General features: G+C 42.0%; 2 protein-coding genes across 3 annotated transcripts in view; both read left to right on the top strand.

Moving 5' to 3' along the window:
* Nucleotides 1–14,418, top strand: part of ELK3 (ETS transcription factor ELK3) — a 409,974-nt gene that overhangs the window by 275,063 nt on the left and 120,493 nt on the right. The window lies entirely within an intron of this gene.
* Nucleotides 2,508–13,549, top strand: AMDHD1 (amidohydrolase domain containing 1). Of its 2 annotated transcripts, none has more exons than XM_063133775.1 (9): nucleotides 2,508–2,811; nucleotides 3,382–3,488; nucleotides 5,175–5,239; nucleotides 6,048–6,325; nucleotides 7,730–7,955; nucleotides 8,755–8,879; nucleotides 9,807–9,900; nucleotides 11,046–11,206; nucleotides 11,923–13,549. In XM_063133775.1, exons 1-9 carry the CDS (start codon nucleotides 2,672–2,674, stop codon nucleotides 12,158–12,160), a joined length of 1,434 nt encoding a protein of 477 aa, XP_062989845.1. In that variant the 5' UTR covers nucleotides 2,508–2,671; the 3' UTR covers nucleotides 12,161–13,549. The 2 variants fall into 2 exon arrangements, with proteins under 2 accessions (XP_062989845.1, XP_062989846.1); XM_063133776.1 differs by having other exon boundaries at nucleotides 2,516–2,811; nucleotides 11,645–11,957.

Raw genomic sequence — 14,418 nt, 5'->3', positions numbered from 1 at the left:
GCGGCCTGGAGGCAGCCTGGCGGCGCGCTCGCACCCACCAGTCAGGCGCGCTCACGGCTGCAGAGGAGCGAACTGCCCAGAAGCCCTCCGCGCTGGAGAAGGAAGTGAGGTGCGGGGTCGAGGAGGATCCCCTCGTGCAGCGACTTCTAGCGTTGCCCATTACAGTGTATTTGGGGGTGGGGGGTGGGGAGGAGAGAGATTTCCTCCTCACCCTCCTTTCACTTAGGGGCAAGTGTGGAGATTATAATCTGCGTTCCTAGAAGGGATTTTATTTATTTATTTATTTATTTATTTATTTATTACATTTATATACCGCCCCATATCCGAAGCTCTCTGGGCGGTTTACAAAGTTAAAAACAGATATACAAAATTTAAAACCATCAAAAGTATATATAAAAAACCCACCCAACAATATCCATTTAAAACAACTACTCTCGGATTGATTAATTCATATGTGATGTTCAAGTGGAAAATCTTGGAATTTGCAGTTAGTGTGGGGAGGGACACCCTTCCTTCCACTGTGTCCATGACCTGCTGAGCTTTTCAGCTAAGAATCTAGTGGCAATATTTGCTTTCCCCTCCCCTCTTCCCTCCCAATCTCCTTTTCTTTTGTGTCATGTTTTTTAGATTGTGTGCAGGGACTGTGTTAAGAAATATCTTTGTAAACTGCCTCTGGGAGTTGAAGGACATCTTTCAGTCTAAACATGCCCAGGACTGTGCCCTTAGTAGCTCCGTTCTTTCCCTGGAGTGAAAGAGAATAGAGAGCACACGGCCAGCTACATTTATGGAAAGAAAGAGCCACACTGCAGAGATTATTGTATTTAAAGGGCATTGGAGGCTGGAGGCTCCGATTTCATTGGGGTTCTGGATCCGCTCTGGATTCCAGTCAGAACTCTAACGGAGCTATCCAAGGTGCTGAACCCATTCTCGGCCCTGGGTCTAGCACCTTGGATAGCTCCTTTAGAGTTCTGACTGGAATCCAGAGTGAATTTACAGCCTTCTGAAATCAGAGCCACCAACCTCCACTGTTAAATGGATAAGTAGTTATGCCCAGCATAAAGAACGAATTTCACTTTTCTGTGGAATGCTAACACAGCAAACTGTGTGGATAGTCAGTTACTTCCAGGTCCCCCACCCTCCCCAGAACTCATATAATAGGTAACAATAGTATGATTTGAAATCCCTCAGGAAATTACTCTTCCCCCACTTCATGGAATGTAAAACATGATGATTAAACTGGTTCAAGATGGTATATTTAGCCTTGAGAAGAGAAGACTGGGGGGAGATATGATAGTGTGGCAACCTTTCAAGTACTTGAAAGGTTGCCACACAGAGGAGGGCCCAGATCTCTTCTCAATTATTCCAGAGTGCAGGACATGGAATAATGGGCTCAGATTACAGGAAGCCGGATTCCAGCTGGACATCAGGAAAAACTTCCCTACTCATCCTGAGTAGTATGACAATGGAACTAATTACCTAGAGAGAGAGTGGCCTCTCCCACACTAGAGGCATCGGTCAGGTATTCTTTAAGGTGGATTCCTGCATTGAGCAGGGGGTTACACTCGATGGCCTTATAGGCCCCTTTCAACTCTACTGTTCTACGATTCTATGACATCACACAGGGGAAAATCACGTTTAACTGTGTAATGTATCCCAACAGTTATGTATTAAAATAAATAAATAAATAAATAAATAAAATAGTATAAATCTAGCCATGGTCCGCCCTCTACTGGTGACTGTTGTTTTTATGTTTCTGATGGTTTAAAAATGTTGTATACTTTTTAAATGTTTACTGCTTTTAACTTTTGTAAACTGCCCAGAAAGCATTGGCTATGGGGCGGTATATAAATGTAATAAATAAATAAATAAATAAATTAAAATGAGAAACACTCTGGCCAGATCTACACATGCATCGGAAGTGGTGGAAGAATCCCAACGATGGGACCACTTCAGCCTGCAGAGGTGCGTGTGTGTGGCTTTTTATCAATCAAAACCAATAAAGGGTGGCATCGTCATCATAAGCACTAACAAATTTATAAAGGCACAAGCTGGGTAAACTTATGCCACAGAAAGTGCATTATTCTCGTAAGGTGCCACTAAAGTCTTGGTTTTGTTGCAACAAAATTAACAACACGGCTATTTCTTGCACATTTTGAATAATTCTTCCCACCCCCACTCCCATATATATTTTTAAAAGTATCTCACACATATTTTTCTGTGCAAGTAAAAAAAAAACTTTAATATGAGGCGGAAAGAGCTGGTGAGCTTCCTTCTAGGCTAGTTTTCTGCTTGCAAGGATGTATGTTTCTTTACATGGAGAGCACTAACAAATCTGATTCTTGCAGTCTTGAAATAGTAGAGTCCATGGGTTGGTATTCAATGTCAGTCCAACTTAAATCCCATTCATTCCAATGGGTCTACTCTAAGTAGGACCAACATTGGACACCGCCTCAGGCTTTACCATTCGTTCTGTCCCATGTGAAGATCAGGCCTCAGCGAAATGTGTGTGTGTTTGCCCTGCATGAACGCAGCCAAGTGAGAGAAGCAACACATCCAGAGAGACCGACCCTGACCTGGAACGCTTCGAGCCGCTCTCCCCGCCCTGCTGAGGCCATCCGTGTCGCTTCCACCAGGCTCACTTCGGTCTGTTTTGTCTGGAGAGATCGACAGGATGGCTGGTGCCGAGAATAAGCTCCTGCTCGAAGGTGCTCAACATCTGGTGCTTGTCTGCACCAAAGGCGAGAAATTCCTCCTTGAGGCTGGCATGCAACATCTGGCGGTGCTGGAAAATGCCAGCGTGGTGATTGGCAAGTAAGTGTCTCTCCTATAATGTGCTCTTCCAAAAATAAACCTCACCAAAGGCAAAGGGAATTTTTTTTGTTACTTTGTTTCTGTGTCCAGTCTTTTCAAGGACAGGAGACTAAAGGAAACTGCCAATGTGCTTTTTGTAACATCTTGCCTGGGGAAGAGATCTAGAAATCCCCAAAGCTTGCGTATTTTTGGTGATCTTTTTTTTTTGTTATACTATATGGATTTTGGAGGTTTCCTTTGTCAAAAGCCAAGGCTGCCTTTGTATTTTTTTGTTACACAACAGCTGTCTGTTTACTCAAAGAGTGTGGGGTTCTCTTGGGGGTGGGGGTGGTTTAATGGATGAACTTTCTTTTACCCAGTGAATTGGGCAGTTGTTTTTGTATCAATAAAAACACCAGTTTATGAATTCAATCTCATTTCCACATTGAGGATTCAAACAACACTTCTAAATCACTAGTTTAAAGGGGAATCAAGAGCAAGCACATTGCTTCAGAAAAGAGGCTTAAGGTTGGGGTGAAAAAGCTAATTCTTTGGCTTGAAACTAACTGTAGGGTTTTTGTTCATTTCCAGAGATGGCTGCATAAAGGCAGCCGGGGATGCAAGTGCCATTCGCAAGCAATTTTCTGGAGTGTCTTTTGAAAAAATAATTGATTGCTCAGGAAAGTGCATCTTACCAGGTTGGTGTATATTTCAGACTTCCCTTCACCAAACAGAATGATGCAATGTTTATCTAGGCAGAGATTCTCCACTTCAGTTAGTCAAACATTCTCTGAATTATTTTCCCTTGGAAAGAAATGTAATGGCTTTCTCCTAGCTAGTTTAGCAGTGGAAATTCAAGATGGAAGTGCCTGGGACGGATTTGAAGGAATGATGTGTCAATTAACTTTGATTTGGTGTGACTATCACTTAAGGTGGTGTCACATTCATGTGCTGGTTCTGCTAGCCTCCAGTCTGCAGGGCCTATGAAGAACGGGGCCATTTGCTGCTGTGCTCTTCTTCACTGGGAGTATTTAAGCAGAGGCTGGATGACATCTGTCAGGAATGCTTTAATTGCATCCTGCACTGCAGATCCTGCATTGAGCAGGTAGTTGGACTAGATGACCTTCAACAGTACGTTCCAAGTGTATGGTTCTATGACAGTCCCAGTATAGTTTGCACATTTTGTGTGTGATGAGCCGGCGTGTCAATATGGCTCCATTGCAAGTCAGGGTGTCACCATATTGTACTAAGAGCCAGTGTGATATAGTGTCCAGCATGCAGATAGGGTTGGGCAACTAGTGGCCCTCTAAATGTTTTTGACTACAAAACAAAAGTGGGTGTTGTAGGCCAACTAGTGGGTGTTGTAGGCCAACATATACAAGAATTATGCTCTCCTAGACCTACAAGACTAGACTATTCCACCACTGATTGCTGTAGGGCAGGGGTGCAGGATGCTTTTCAGCTGAAGAGCCAATTTCCATTTTGAAGAAGCTTGTGGTGGATGCATTCCAGTAGTGGGTGTGGCCAAATACAAAAGGAGGAGGGCCAAGGGCAAAAGGGACGAAGCCAGAAATGCCAGCATATTGTAACTTAAAGCTCTTACTGCCAGTAGAGCATTTCTACATGAGGTATATATTATGCATGTGTGATTCTTTATTCACAGTTGTTTATGGATTCTTTAGAAAACAATCCTCCAGTTTTTCTTCTGTTTTTTTCAGAGCACTTACCTGTTTTTTCTTAGAACGAGGAAAATGACGTATTATTTCTGAAAGCCCTGTTTCTACTTGTGCATTTGTGCTATTCCGCTATATCACAGCTCCACCTAGAGGTTATGTAGTTGAAAAGCAGGGAAGGAAAAGCTCTTCATGAATGGTGTGTGTGTGAAGCACAAAAACCAGGAAACCACAAAATAAATGGTGGCCAGGGTGAAGGGGCATGAGACTGAGACTCCAGAGGGGTTGGTTTTGGCCCCTGGGCCTGAGGCTCTACACCTCTGCTGCAGGGTGAAAAGAACAGCTTTGTGTGCCCTTTAATTCTGCTGAAGTATTGTGGTTTTTACTATGCTTCCACAATCACATGTAGAAGTGTGAACCCAGGATAGTGGATATTTCATCGGAACCTATTTATATTAAGGCAAAGCAAATGCAACATATACAGTTTTAAAAATATATTACAACAGAAGCTTCTCCTTCTTACGAGTCTCTCTCTGTCAGTAATTTACTGACATATTGGACTATGGAACCAAAATGCCACGTAAAGAATGTTCTGAAAAACTTATTAATTCTTAAAGTTTGATAATGTTCCCCTATTTTGTTTAGTAGTGGATAAGTTTGAAATCTCCAGGTTGTGCATTTTACTATGTTTGTTTGTTTGTTTTAAATTAGGTCTGGTCGATGCACACACACATCCCGTATGGGCTGGTGACAGGGTTCATGAGTTTGCAATGAAGGTAAATTTACATAATCAGAGAGGATTTGGGGATATATATATTCTTTTTGCACAATCTACCTTGCTTTTCTGTGTAGATCAATGTTTCCATAAAGCCTCATCTTCAGTAGCACAGAGAATAGACAACTTCAGCTGCCTGGGAATGGGGAAGCAGCAGAATGGAAACTGATTAAGGATATTGGAGGCTGTTCTTGGAAAAGAAAGAGAGAATGGTAGTTAATTCCTATGGAAGGACTGCCCTGGGAAGGAATTTAGGACACCTAGAGATGTCTCTGTGTGTAAAACCCCAGGAATGGAGAGAACCTAATGCAGTTGAAATCTTTTTCGTGTTGCAGATTCAGCACTTTAGTCATTGCTGTAGATACCCTGAGCAAGAGTCATGGGGGTGGGGGGTGAGAGAAAAAGATGACAGGGGTGGTAGCAGATGGTAACCCCACATAGCTGAGACTTCATGTGGTAGCTCTCACATTTTCTGTGCTTTGGGAAAATTCCATACCGTAGATGTAGAGCCTATTGTCCTTGCATGCAGTGGCAGAATCTGTATCTACTCTCCTGCTATACATGTATATTGCATACACACATACACAGACATGGTTGTGGGCCACAGGGAGTTAGAGGGGGAAAGTGATTAGCAGGCAAAGGTTGAAACAATACCTTCATTCCAGTCCCTTCTCTGTTGCAAATTTCCCCCTCCTGAGGCATTTTGTGAGGGGAAAATGAGGATTGGAACTTCACTACGTGTGGCAGCAGGGTCATATGTAATTTCCACAATAACACATGTTTAACAGATAGTTTTGTTTTGTTTTCAGTTGGCAGGAGCTTCCTACATGGACATTCATCAAGCAGGAGGAGGAATCCATTTCACTGTGGAGCACACTCAGAAAGCCCTAGAAGATGAGCTCCTCAGAAGTTTCAAACACCGGCTGCTGCGCATGCTCAGAGCGGGCACCACTGTGGTTGAATGCAAAAGTGGATATGGTTTAAACCTAGAAACAGAAATTAAGATGCTCAGAGTGATTGAGCGGGCTAGGCAGGAGCTGGACATTGGTATTTCCTCTACTTACTGCGGAGCCCATTCTGTTCCTAAGTAATATAATCTTTCTGTCTTGTCATTTCAAGCACTGTGCTCTCTGTGCTAAGAACAACAGATGTTGTTGAATTCCAACTCCCATTAGCCCCAGCAAGCATGGCCAAATGATCAGCGATGGAGTCCAACAACATCTGCCCACCCCTGTTTAATACATTAAGACTTTTAATTTCCATATAACGCTTATCTGGGTCACTGCCTCAGCTATTCTGTTTGATATCTACAGAAAAGAAGAAGTTTGAGGGGATCATTGAATGGGTTTATGGGTAATAATTTCTCTAAATCAGAATTGGTGAACATGTACAAACCCCACATTCTGGGAGACAATTCCTCTTCTGATCACTGAAGGCCCACATGAAGCAGAATCATCAGAGGAAATTTAGAGAGCACCGGCAGAAGGTCTACTTACAAAATCTAACTGAAGTACCTGATTGCACACCAAGTATCTATTTCATGTTGTATTTCTGTTGGCCATCTACTGTTCCTTATTAAATATGTGATGTGTGGAAGTGCCCTAAGAGTGACTTTGAACATAGTGAAGAAGTGGGGAGCATGAAAGGCCAGAGAGGTGTGCCCGTGACACATCTAGAAGAGCTTCAAAGGTTTTACAGAGACAGGAAGCATTAGGTGCCACTTGTGGTTACTGCATTCCCCTCACACCAGAAGCAGGAAAACGTCAGGCACTTTAGATATACTCTGGTTATTTTACTACAACTAACCAGAGTCAGGCGCAAAATACATATACCTAGAATTAAAGGACAGGGTTCTTCTGAGCACATTCAGAGCAAACCTAGGGATTTGTTTTCAGTACCAGAGCTGAGCTCACAGTGGTTTCACAAGAAGGCCATTCCTGGTTACACTCAAACATTATGCATTTCAGCAGCCTAATTTAGATAGTGGTGGGAAAACATTTTATTGGTATTTTTAATTGGGGGTCAGAAACACTTGCTGATCTACTGCAAATCACCCGAGGCCCCAACCCACACACACAAACACGAAAGAAGCAGACCTACAAATGAATTCGCTTTCAATGCATTGTGTGTACGGTAATGGGCCTAGCTTGCTTTAAAATATGAAATTTGGTTAAATATATCAGCAAGCACCAAATTTACTTAATTAACTGTTCATATAGCCAGGATAAAAACCTCTTTCAGTTCTTTAGGGTGCAACCCCATGCATGTTTAGACAGCAGAAAGTCCTACAATTCCCAGCATGCCCCAGACAGCATTATTGGCTAGAAGGATACTGGGAGCTGCAGGACTTTTTCTGTCTAAACTTGCATCGGATGGTGCCTTTAGATACTTTTTTCTTACATATATCAGTTTTTATACACACAAGAACTTGGAGCATGAAAAAGTTAAACGAGATTAATCTTGTGGCTTTGTTATGTTTTCTATTTAATAGGGGCAAAACTGCCATTGAAGCTGCTGATGACATTATCAATTTCCACCTTCCTAAACTGAAGGAACTTGACCTTAATGGTGAAATACATATTGACAATATAGATGTTTTCTGTGAGAAGGGTGTCTTTGATCTGAATTCTACAAGAAGAATTCTTCAGGCTGGGAAAGAGATAGGGTTACAGATTAACTTCCATGGTGATGAACTGCATCCGATGAAATGTGCTGAGGTACTTCTTTATTAAAGGGGGAAAATATAAAACACTTTTGCTTTTGAATTCTGTTTTGGGAATAGGTAATGCCCAGGCCAGCTTATCAAGTACTAAAGTACAATACTACTTTACTGCAATAAGCTACAGGAAATTGAGCAGACAATATGCAAAATCCCTGAGTTAGAAAACTGGACCCTCTGACCTTTGCTGATCAGTTTTTGCATTCCATTAAACATTGACTTTGCTTATCTTTTCCTTCTGATGTAAAAAAGAAAAGAAAAGATGGACGTTGGATGATCTTCTTCAGTAATGATAGCACTGCAGGATATTAAACACATTTTAATAGTTACTGTTTATGTGTTATTAATATCTTTCAAAGGGTACTTAGTGGTCATTACTATATGTTGTTTATAATTCTATAGTATTTGCCAGTATATTGTTCAATCAAAACTAGATTCCAAAGTAGTGCTTGCAATATCCCAAGTACTAGATATGTTGGCACTTAGGCTGGGTTTGGACATCACGATAACCCATGCTTGGTTAAATAAGCCATGATGGTTTATTTAAACCATGATGGGTTAGCATGTCGTCTGTCTTTTTTGAGGAAAACATATCCCTAAGCAAGCATAAAGCAAAGGAAAACCATGCATATAGGCAGAATGATACTTACAAGTCACTAAGAGCACGATCTTATGCATGTTTAGACAGAAAATAGTCCTACAACTCCTTGGGGAATTGGATGACTTTTTTTTTTTTGTATCTAAACATTCATAGGATTGTGCTCTTAAATTCAAACCTTGCTTTGCCATCTCTTTAGCTTGGAGCTGACATGGGAGCTAAAGCTGTAAGTCACCTAGAAGAAATTAGTGATGAAGGTATTACTGCAATGGCCCGGGCAAAGTGCGCAGCTGTCCTTTTACCAACCACTGCCTACATACTGAGGTAATTCTAATATGTATTAGGTTGTGTTGTTACTTTCTGTTATTTGCAGCTGGTAGATGCCATGGCTTTGGAAAATTATTACTGGGAGTAAAATTATTACTATTATTGCCTCCCATGTACAGTTAGAGTGGTCCGATTGTACAGAGGGCCAACACATGTGATACAACCCCTGAAAAAAGCAAGGGAACATCAGATGAACCTGAATCCCACCTGGCTGGGTGCTCATGCAGTGGGTGTAGGTCACAATGAGGACTATCTGGTGATGGAGGGAGGTGGGTCTCATGTGATTCCACCCAGCTGAATGAGCAAACAGGGACATAATACCATTCCATTGCTTTCAGTGGGACTGAACTCAACCATGTTCTGCCCAATCGTACTCCTAACCCAACCTTTCCCAATGGCCATGCTGGCTGGAGATAATGGGAGGTGGCAGTCCAACACACTTGGAAGGTACCAGGTTGGGGAAGACTTCCTGAACCTGTCAGCTGTTCAGGGTTGTATGGTATTTGTTCTTATTTCTGACCACTTCAGAAGTTTGAATTTCCTAATTTAACATCCAAGGTTGCAAACCTATCAGCACTTACCTAGGAGTAAGTCCTGTTTAATATAGTGGGGCTTACTTGCAAGTCACTTTGCAGAGGATTGCACTGTAAATCATTTTTAAAAGCCATTTTCTAGTCCTGAACTTTCCAGAGGAAGTTTTGCTGATGTTAAAAGTGGCATTATACCTGTCAATGTAAATCTGCTGGCATTTTATAACTATTTCAATATATAATATGAACTGCCCAGAGAGCTTCAGCTATAGGGTGGTGCCCAAATGCAATAAGTAATATATCCTTTTTCTAATGAGAACATTTCTAATTTATAAAATGGTCCAATACATTTTATATTGCAATTCAATGGTAATAACTAGTGTTCTCTTTTTAGATTAAAACAGCCACAAGCTAGAAAAATGTTAAAAGAAGGAGTGATTGTTGCTCTTGGCAGTGATTTTAACCCAAATGCTTATTGTTGTTCAATGGTAAGTTTTTTCTTTAGAGGCTATTATTAGATACAAAAGTATTCATTCTCTCTCTCTCTGATTATGAATATCTGTCAGGCTTGAGATATTGATTACTGTCTTGAGTCCTTGCTTTGGACAAAGATTCCATTCCATTTTCTGTAATAGCAGAGAGGATGAATTTAATTACACGCTGGGTTGAATTCACACATGAGCACTGACCATTGCAAAGCCATTGCCTCCCAATAGCAGTACACTGATCTGTAGATAGCTATTAGAATGTAAGCCTATGCGGCAGGGTCTTGCTATTTATTGTTTTACTCTGTACAGCACCATGTACATTAATGGTGCTATATAAATAAATTAATAATAATAATAATAATAATAATAATAATAATAATAATAGTAATAATATCAAGCAGGATATTCAAGGCCCTCTCATGAGGTGGGGAGAAGCAACAGAACAGGGGAAATGTCAAATTTCACCACTCTTCCCTGCTGCCTCCAATGGGTGCTCTGGAGAGCACTGCTACTTGCTCTCCCGCTGCAGCATTTGCCACAGCAGCAGAGTGGGGCCAGTGTCAATGCCCACAGGTGCTCTGGAGGGCCCTGCTGGTCCCACTCTCCCACTGTGGAAAATGACATAGCAAGAGAGCAGCCGCCTGCCCTCTGTTTTCTTCTGAGGGGATCCTCTGAGTGAAACAAATGATGGGCAGCTGCTCTCAACTATCTGCCCTCTGGCTCGCACTGAGAATCCTCTCAGCTAGGACCTGGCAGCACAGAGGGGTGTTTAGGAATGCTCTTGTGAGAGCCACACCAAACACTTCTTCTGGCCACTCCAGAGAGCCAATGCAGTAGCAGTGGTAAAGGGAAGGCGGGTTGGGGGTGTATGACAGGGGAAGGAATGAGTGGGGGCAATGTAGTAGAAGAATGGAGAGGGGAAGAGGCGGTGACAGCCGAAGAGCTTGCACTGAGCCTGCGGAACAGCACAGACAAAACCCTACATTTCTTGAAGGCAAAGTTAAATTTCTATTGTCTGAAACTAACTTCTGTCACAGTGAGCTTGGGAGCTTTCAGGTTGCCCTGAAAGAAAGATGACTGGAGGACTGTTGGTTTTATTCATCTGTGTAGTGAATTCATTGTAATATCTTCCCTTTTTTCATTAGCTTATGGTAATGCACCTGGCCTGTGTAAACATGAAAATGTCCATGAAAGAAGCCTTAGCTGCTGCCACCATAAATGCGGCTTATGCTCTTGGGAAGTCAGACACACATGGCTCCATAGAAACTGGCAAACAAGGAGACCTCATTATTGTTAACTCACCAAGGTAAGTATGTACGTTGCTTTTTAAGGCCTAACTAATATTAGCATAAACAGGAAAATTCTATATCCAGAAGAATCTAAGTAGGTCATGCAGTTTGGATGGCAACATCTGATATTTGATTAAAATAAATAATAATAATAATAATAATAATAATAATAATAATAATAATATAGATGGCGATAATAAGTTCAACTCAATTCAATTCAACTACAATTTTAACCCAATTCAGAATATTTTGAGCAGAAATTAAAAGAAAAGCTCCATCTTTGACTATAGCCAAAATTACTTTCAGTTCAATGAGGGAGATTTTAAATATCCAATCCTCTGCCTGCATGACTTTTCTGTTCCAGCATTTCAGTTCTCCTGCTTCCTATTTTGTCGCATGCACAAAATATTTTGTTGTCTTTGAGTATGATTATATATTTTACAATATCTTTTTAGATGGGAACACTTGATCTACCAATTTGGTGGCCATCAAGAACTGATTGAGTATGTCATTGTTAAAGGAAAGGTTGTCTATAAAAATGACAGCATTCTGGACTTCTAGGCACTTCCTGTAAGACAGTTGCCAGAATTTCTAAAGCTCGCAATGCTTACATCTGTACAGAAACTGCAAATTAAATCACATCCACTTGTTTACTGGATAAAACTCCAGGATTTCAATGGTTTTTATTTCCCTTCTTCCATGTTACCCTTAATCTTCTGCCTGATATTTTCAGGGCCAGCTATGAAATAAACCTGTACGTGTATAAAACTTGTCTGTGGCGTTATCTATTAATGAAGGTGATAGTCTCGATAGTCTACATCCTCATGTTAGAAGAAATCAAAGAGATTATATTACAGAGAATCCGTCCATACATCAGAATTTTTCACAACTTACGTTTACTAGTAAGGTTTGTGCTGCATGAGGCAGGCTACAGTGGCTGGGATTCTCAGGTCTGCACAACTACATCCTAAGGAGGTTTTCAGCTTGTGTTTCTTTGAACTGCCACCAACCCACGTATGGAAAATCACTTACTGAGAGAACTTCACAAAACAGTGTGTGCTATGACACTGGAGTTGGTGGTGCTACAAGGGGTGAACTTCAGGGCTGAAACCAAGCACACCCACCCATGACCATTCAGAAAGTGCCGGCTGATGGGGGCTGCAGCAAACAGGTCTGACATTAGTCTACTGGGGCTCACCACGGCTGGTACTAGTTTTCGCACTGCTTTACTTCTTATTTTTTTAAAAAACTTTTATAATTGGTGTGGTCAGTTAGGCATATATATGGTGACAGATGCTCATTTTATTATTTCTGGTTTAAAAATAGATGATCCTTTTCTTCAACAAAAAAGCTTCTGAAGCATACTCCATGTTATTGTTGTAGTCCTGATGGTGCTATGGTTTAAGTGAGTTTAAAATGTGAAACAAACTGCTTGTGCTTGGAATATTTCTCTTTTATCAGGGTTAGCAGACAGATTCTTCCTCCCCCCGCCCCCACTCTAATATATCAGGAATATAGAAGCAATGGAACAGTGAGGAGAGAAAAGAGAAATGTTACTTACATGCTTCACAAATGAAATAATATACGTGGCCGTCTCTGAGCTCCATCAGATGAGCGTTTTATTGAACACTTGTTACTCATCACTCATGGATTTTCGTGGGTCCCTCTCACAACGTCATCTGCCTCCCAAGTGCCAAGCGCCCCTTCTAGTTTTCACGCAACAAAAAAAATACCCCAGTAAGCCCGACTTATTTTTAAAGACAGAAGTTGCCACTATCTCCTGCTGTGTGCAGGAGAAGCAGCCCGATCAAAACTTCCCACTGAATAGGCCGGTTGCACGTTGTTTACTTCCTTTCAAAAGAGGAAGTAATGAGTGACAAATGCATGGGCAGAGAAGAATATAAGAACTAAAAGAACTTTTAGTTCTTTTAACTAAAGAACTTAAGAACTTTTATAGTTCTTCTAGACAGGAAGAACTATAAAAGACTTCTTCTTTGAGCTGTGACACTCGTCTTCAGAACCTACACCAAGTGATATAATATACTATATACTGGAATTGTTCTGGACAATACTATTGTTCTGAGGTAAGGACTTAGAATTATTTCCAAGGGGGGATCTACACAGCGTCCTGAAGGCACTTGCGTGCGCCTCCAGTGCGCCCCGAAACTCCTTGTGTAGATCCTGGCCAGAAGAGGCAGAGGAGGTGGCGGCGGCCCCGCATCGCCCCTCGCGGGGACGGGGCGAAAAGTTCCCAGGGCTCCTGTCAGATGCGAGGAGGAACGGCTCCGAGTGAGTGACACCGTTGGTGCCTAGAGTGTCTTTGCCACCGACGCCCACCTCCCCGCCAGCCTCCTGCTGCCGGCGAAAGAGCCACCTGAGTCGGAGAGCTCGGCGGAAGAAGGCGGGGCGGCGGCTTCTTCCGCTGAGCTCTCCGACCCGGGTGGCTCTTTCGCCGGCAGCAGGAGGCCGGCGGGGACCGGATTCCCCGGAATCTTTTTGCCCCGTCCCCGCGAGGGGCGATGCGGGGCCACCTCCAGGATCTACACAAGGAGTTTTGGGGTGCACTGGAGGCGCACGCAAGCGCCTTCAGGACGCTGTGTAGATCCCCCACCCCTGGTCTTTGCTTTCACTCGAAGTTCTACTTTTAACTAATAGAATTCTCCACATGCCTAGAGGAACTTAGTAATGCTTTAGTTTAGTTTTTTATATGCAAGTAATATGCAGTAGGAAGTAAAAGATATAGTTAACCATTTTACCATGTTTTAGTTTAGTGTTAAGCCACAAGTAGTAAGGAGGAGGTGAAGAAGGAGGAGTCATCGCAACCTTAGAAGCTCCAGTTGTTCCCTTGCTAGCTACATTTGTAGTGCCAGCTTTGTCAATTGCAATTCTTGCAGCTAATCTCACATTTGTGTTACATTCTCTTTGCCTATAATCACAGAGAACGGTTCTAACGCTCATATAACCACCCTGCTATGTTCTTTAATTTTGTATTTTTTTTCTTTTAAAAAAGTAAGCATTAAAAAGTTTTCAGTTTACATTTTTCCCTATGGTGATGTTTGCCTGGTTAGATTTAGCTTAATAGTTACCCACCAAGGTATTTAGAAACCATTTAGTGAAAGTTCTGAAGTTGAACAAGACCAAATTAACACAGATCATGCAGGAAGAGCCCTGCTATAGTTCATCCTCATGCTGGTGGTGTTCCAATTTTACAGGCCTGAGCAATTCCTAG

Source organism: Elgaria multicarinata, chromosome 9 (assembly GCF_023053635.1).
Source record: "Elgaria multicarinata webbii isolate HBS135686 ecotype San Diego chromosome 9, rElgMul1.1.pri, whole genome shotgun sequence".
Lineage (NCBI taxonomy): Eukaryota > Metazoa > Chordata > Lepidosauria > Squamata > Anguidae > Elgaria > Elgaria multicarinata.
Note: the sequence above shows the minus strand (reverse complement) of the source record. Positions and strands in the feature narration are given on the sequence as shown.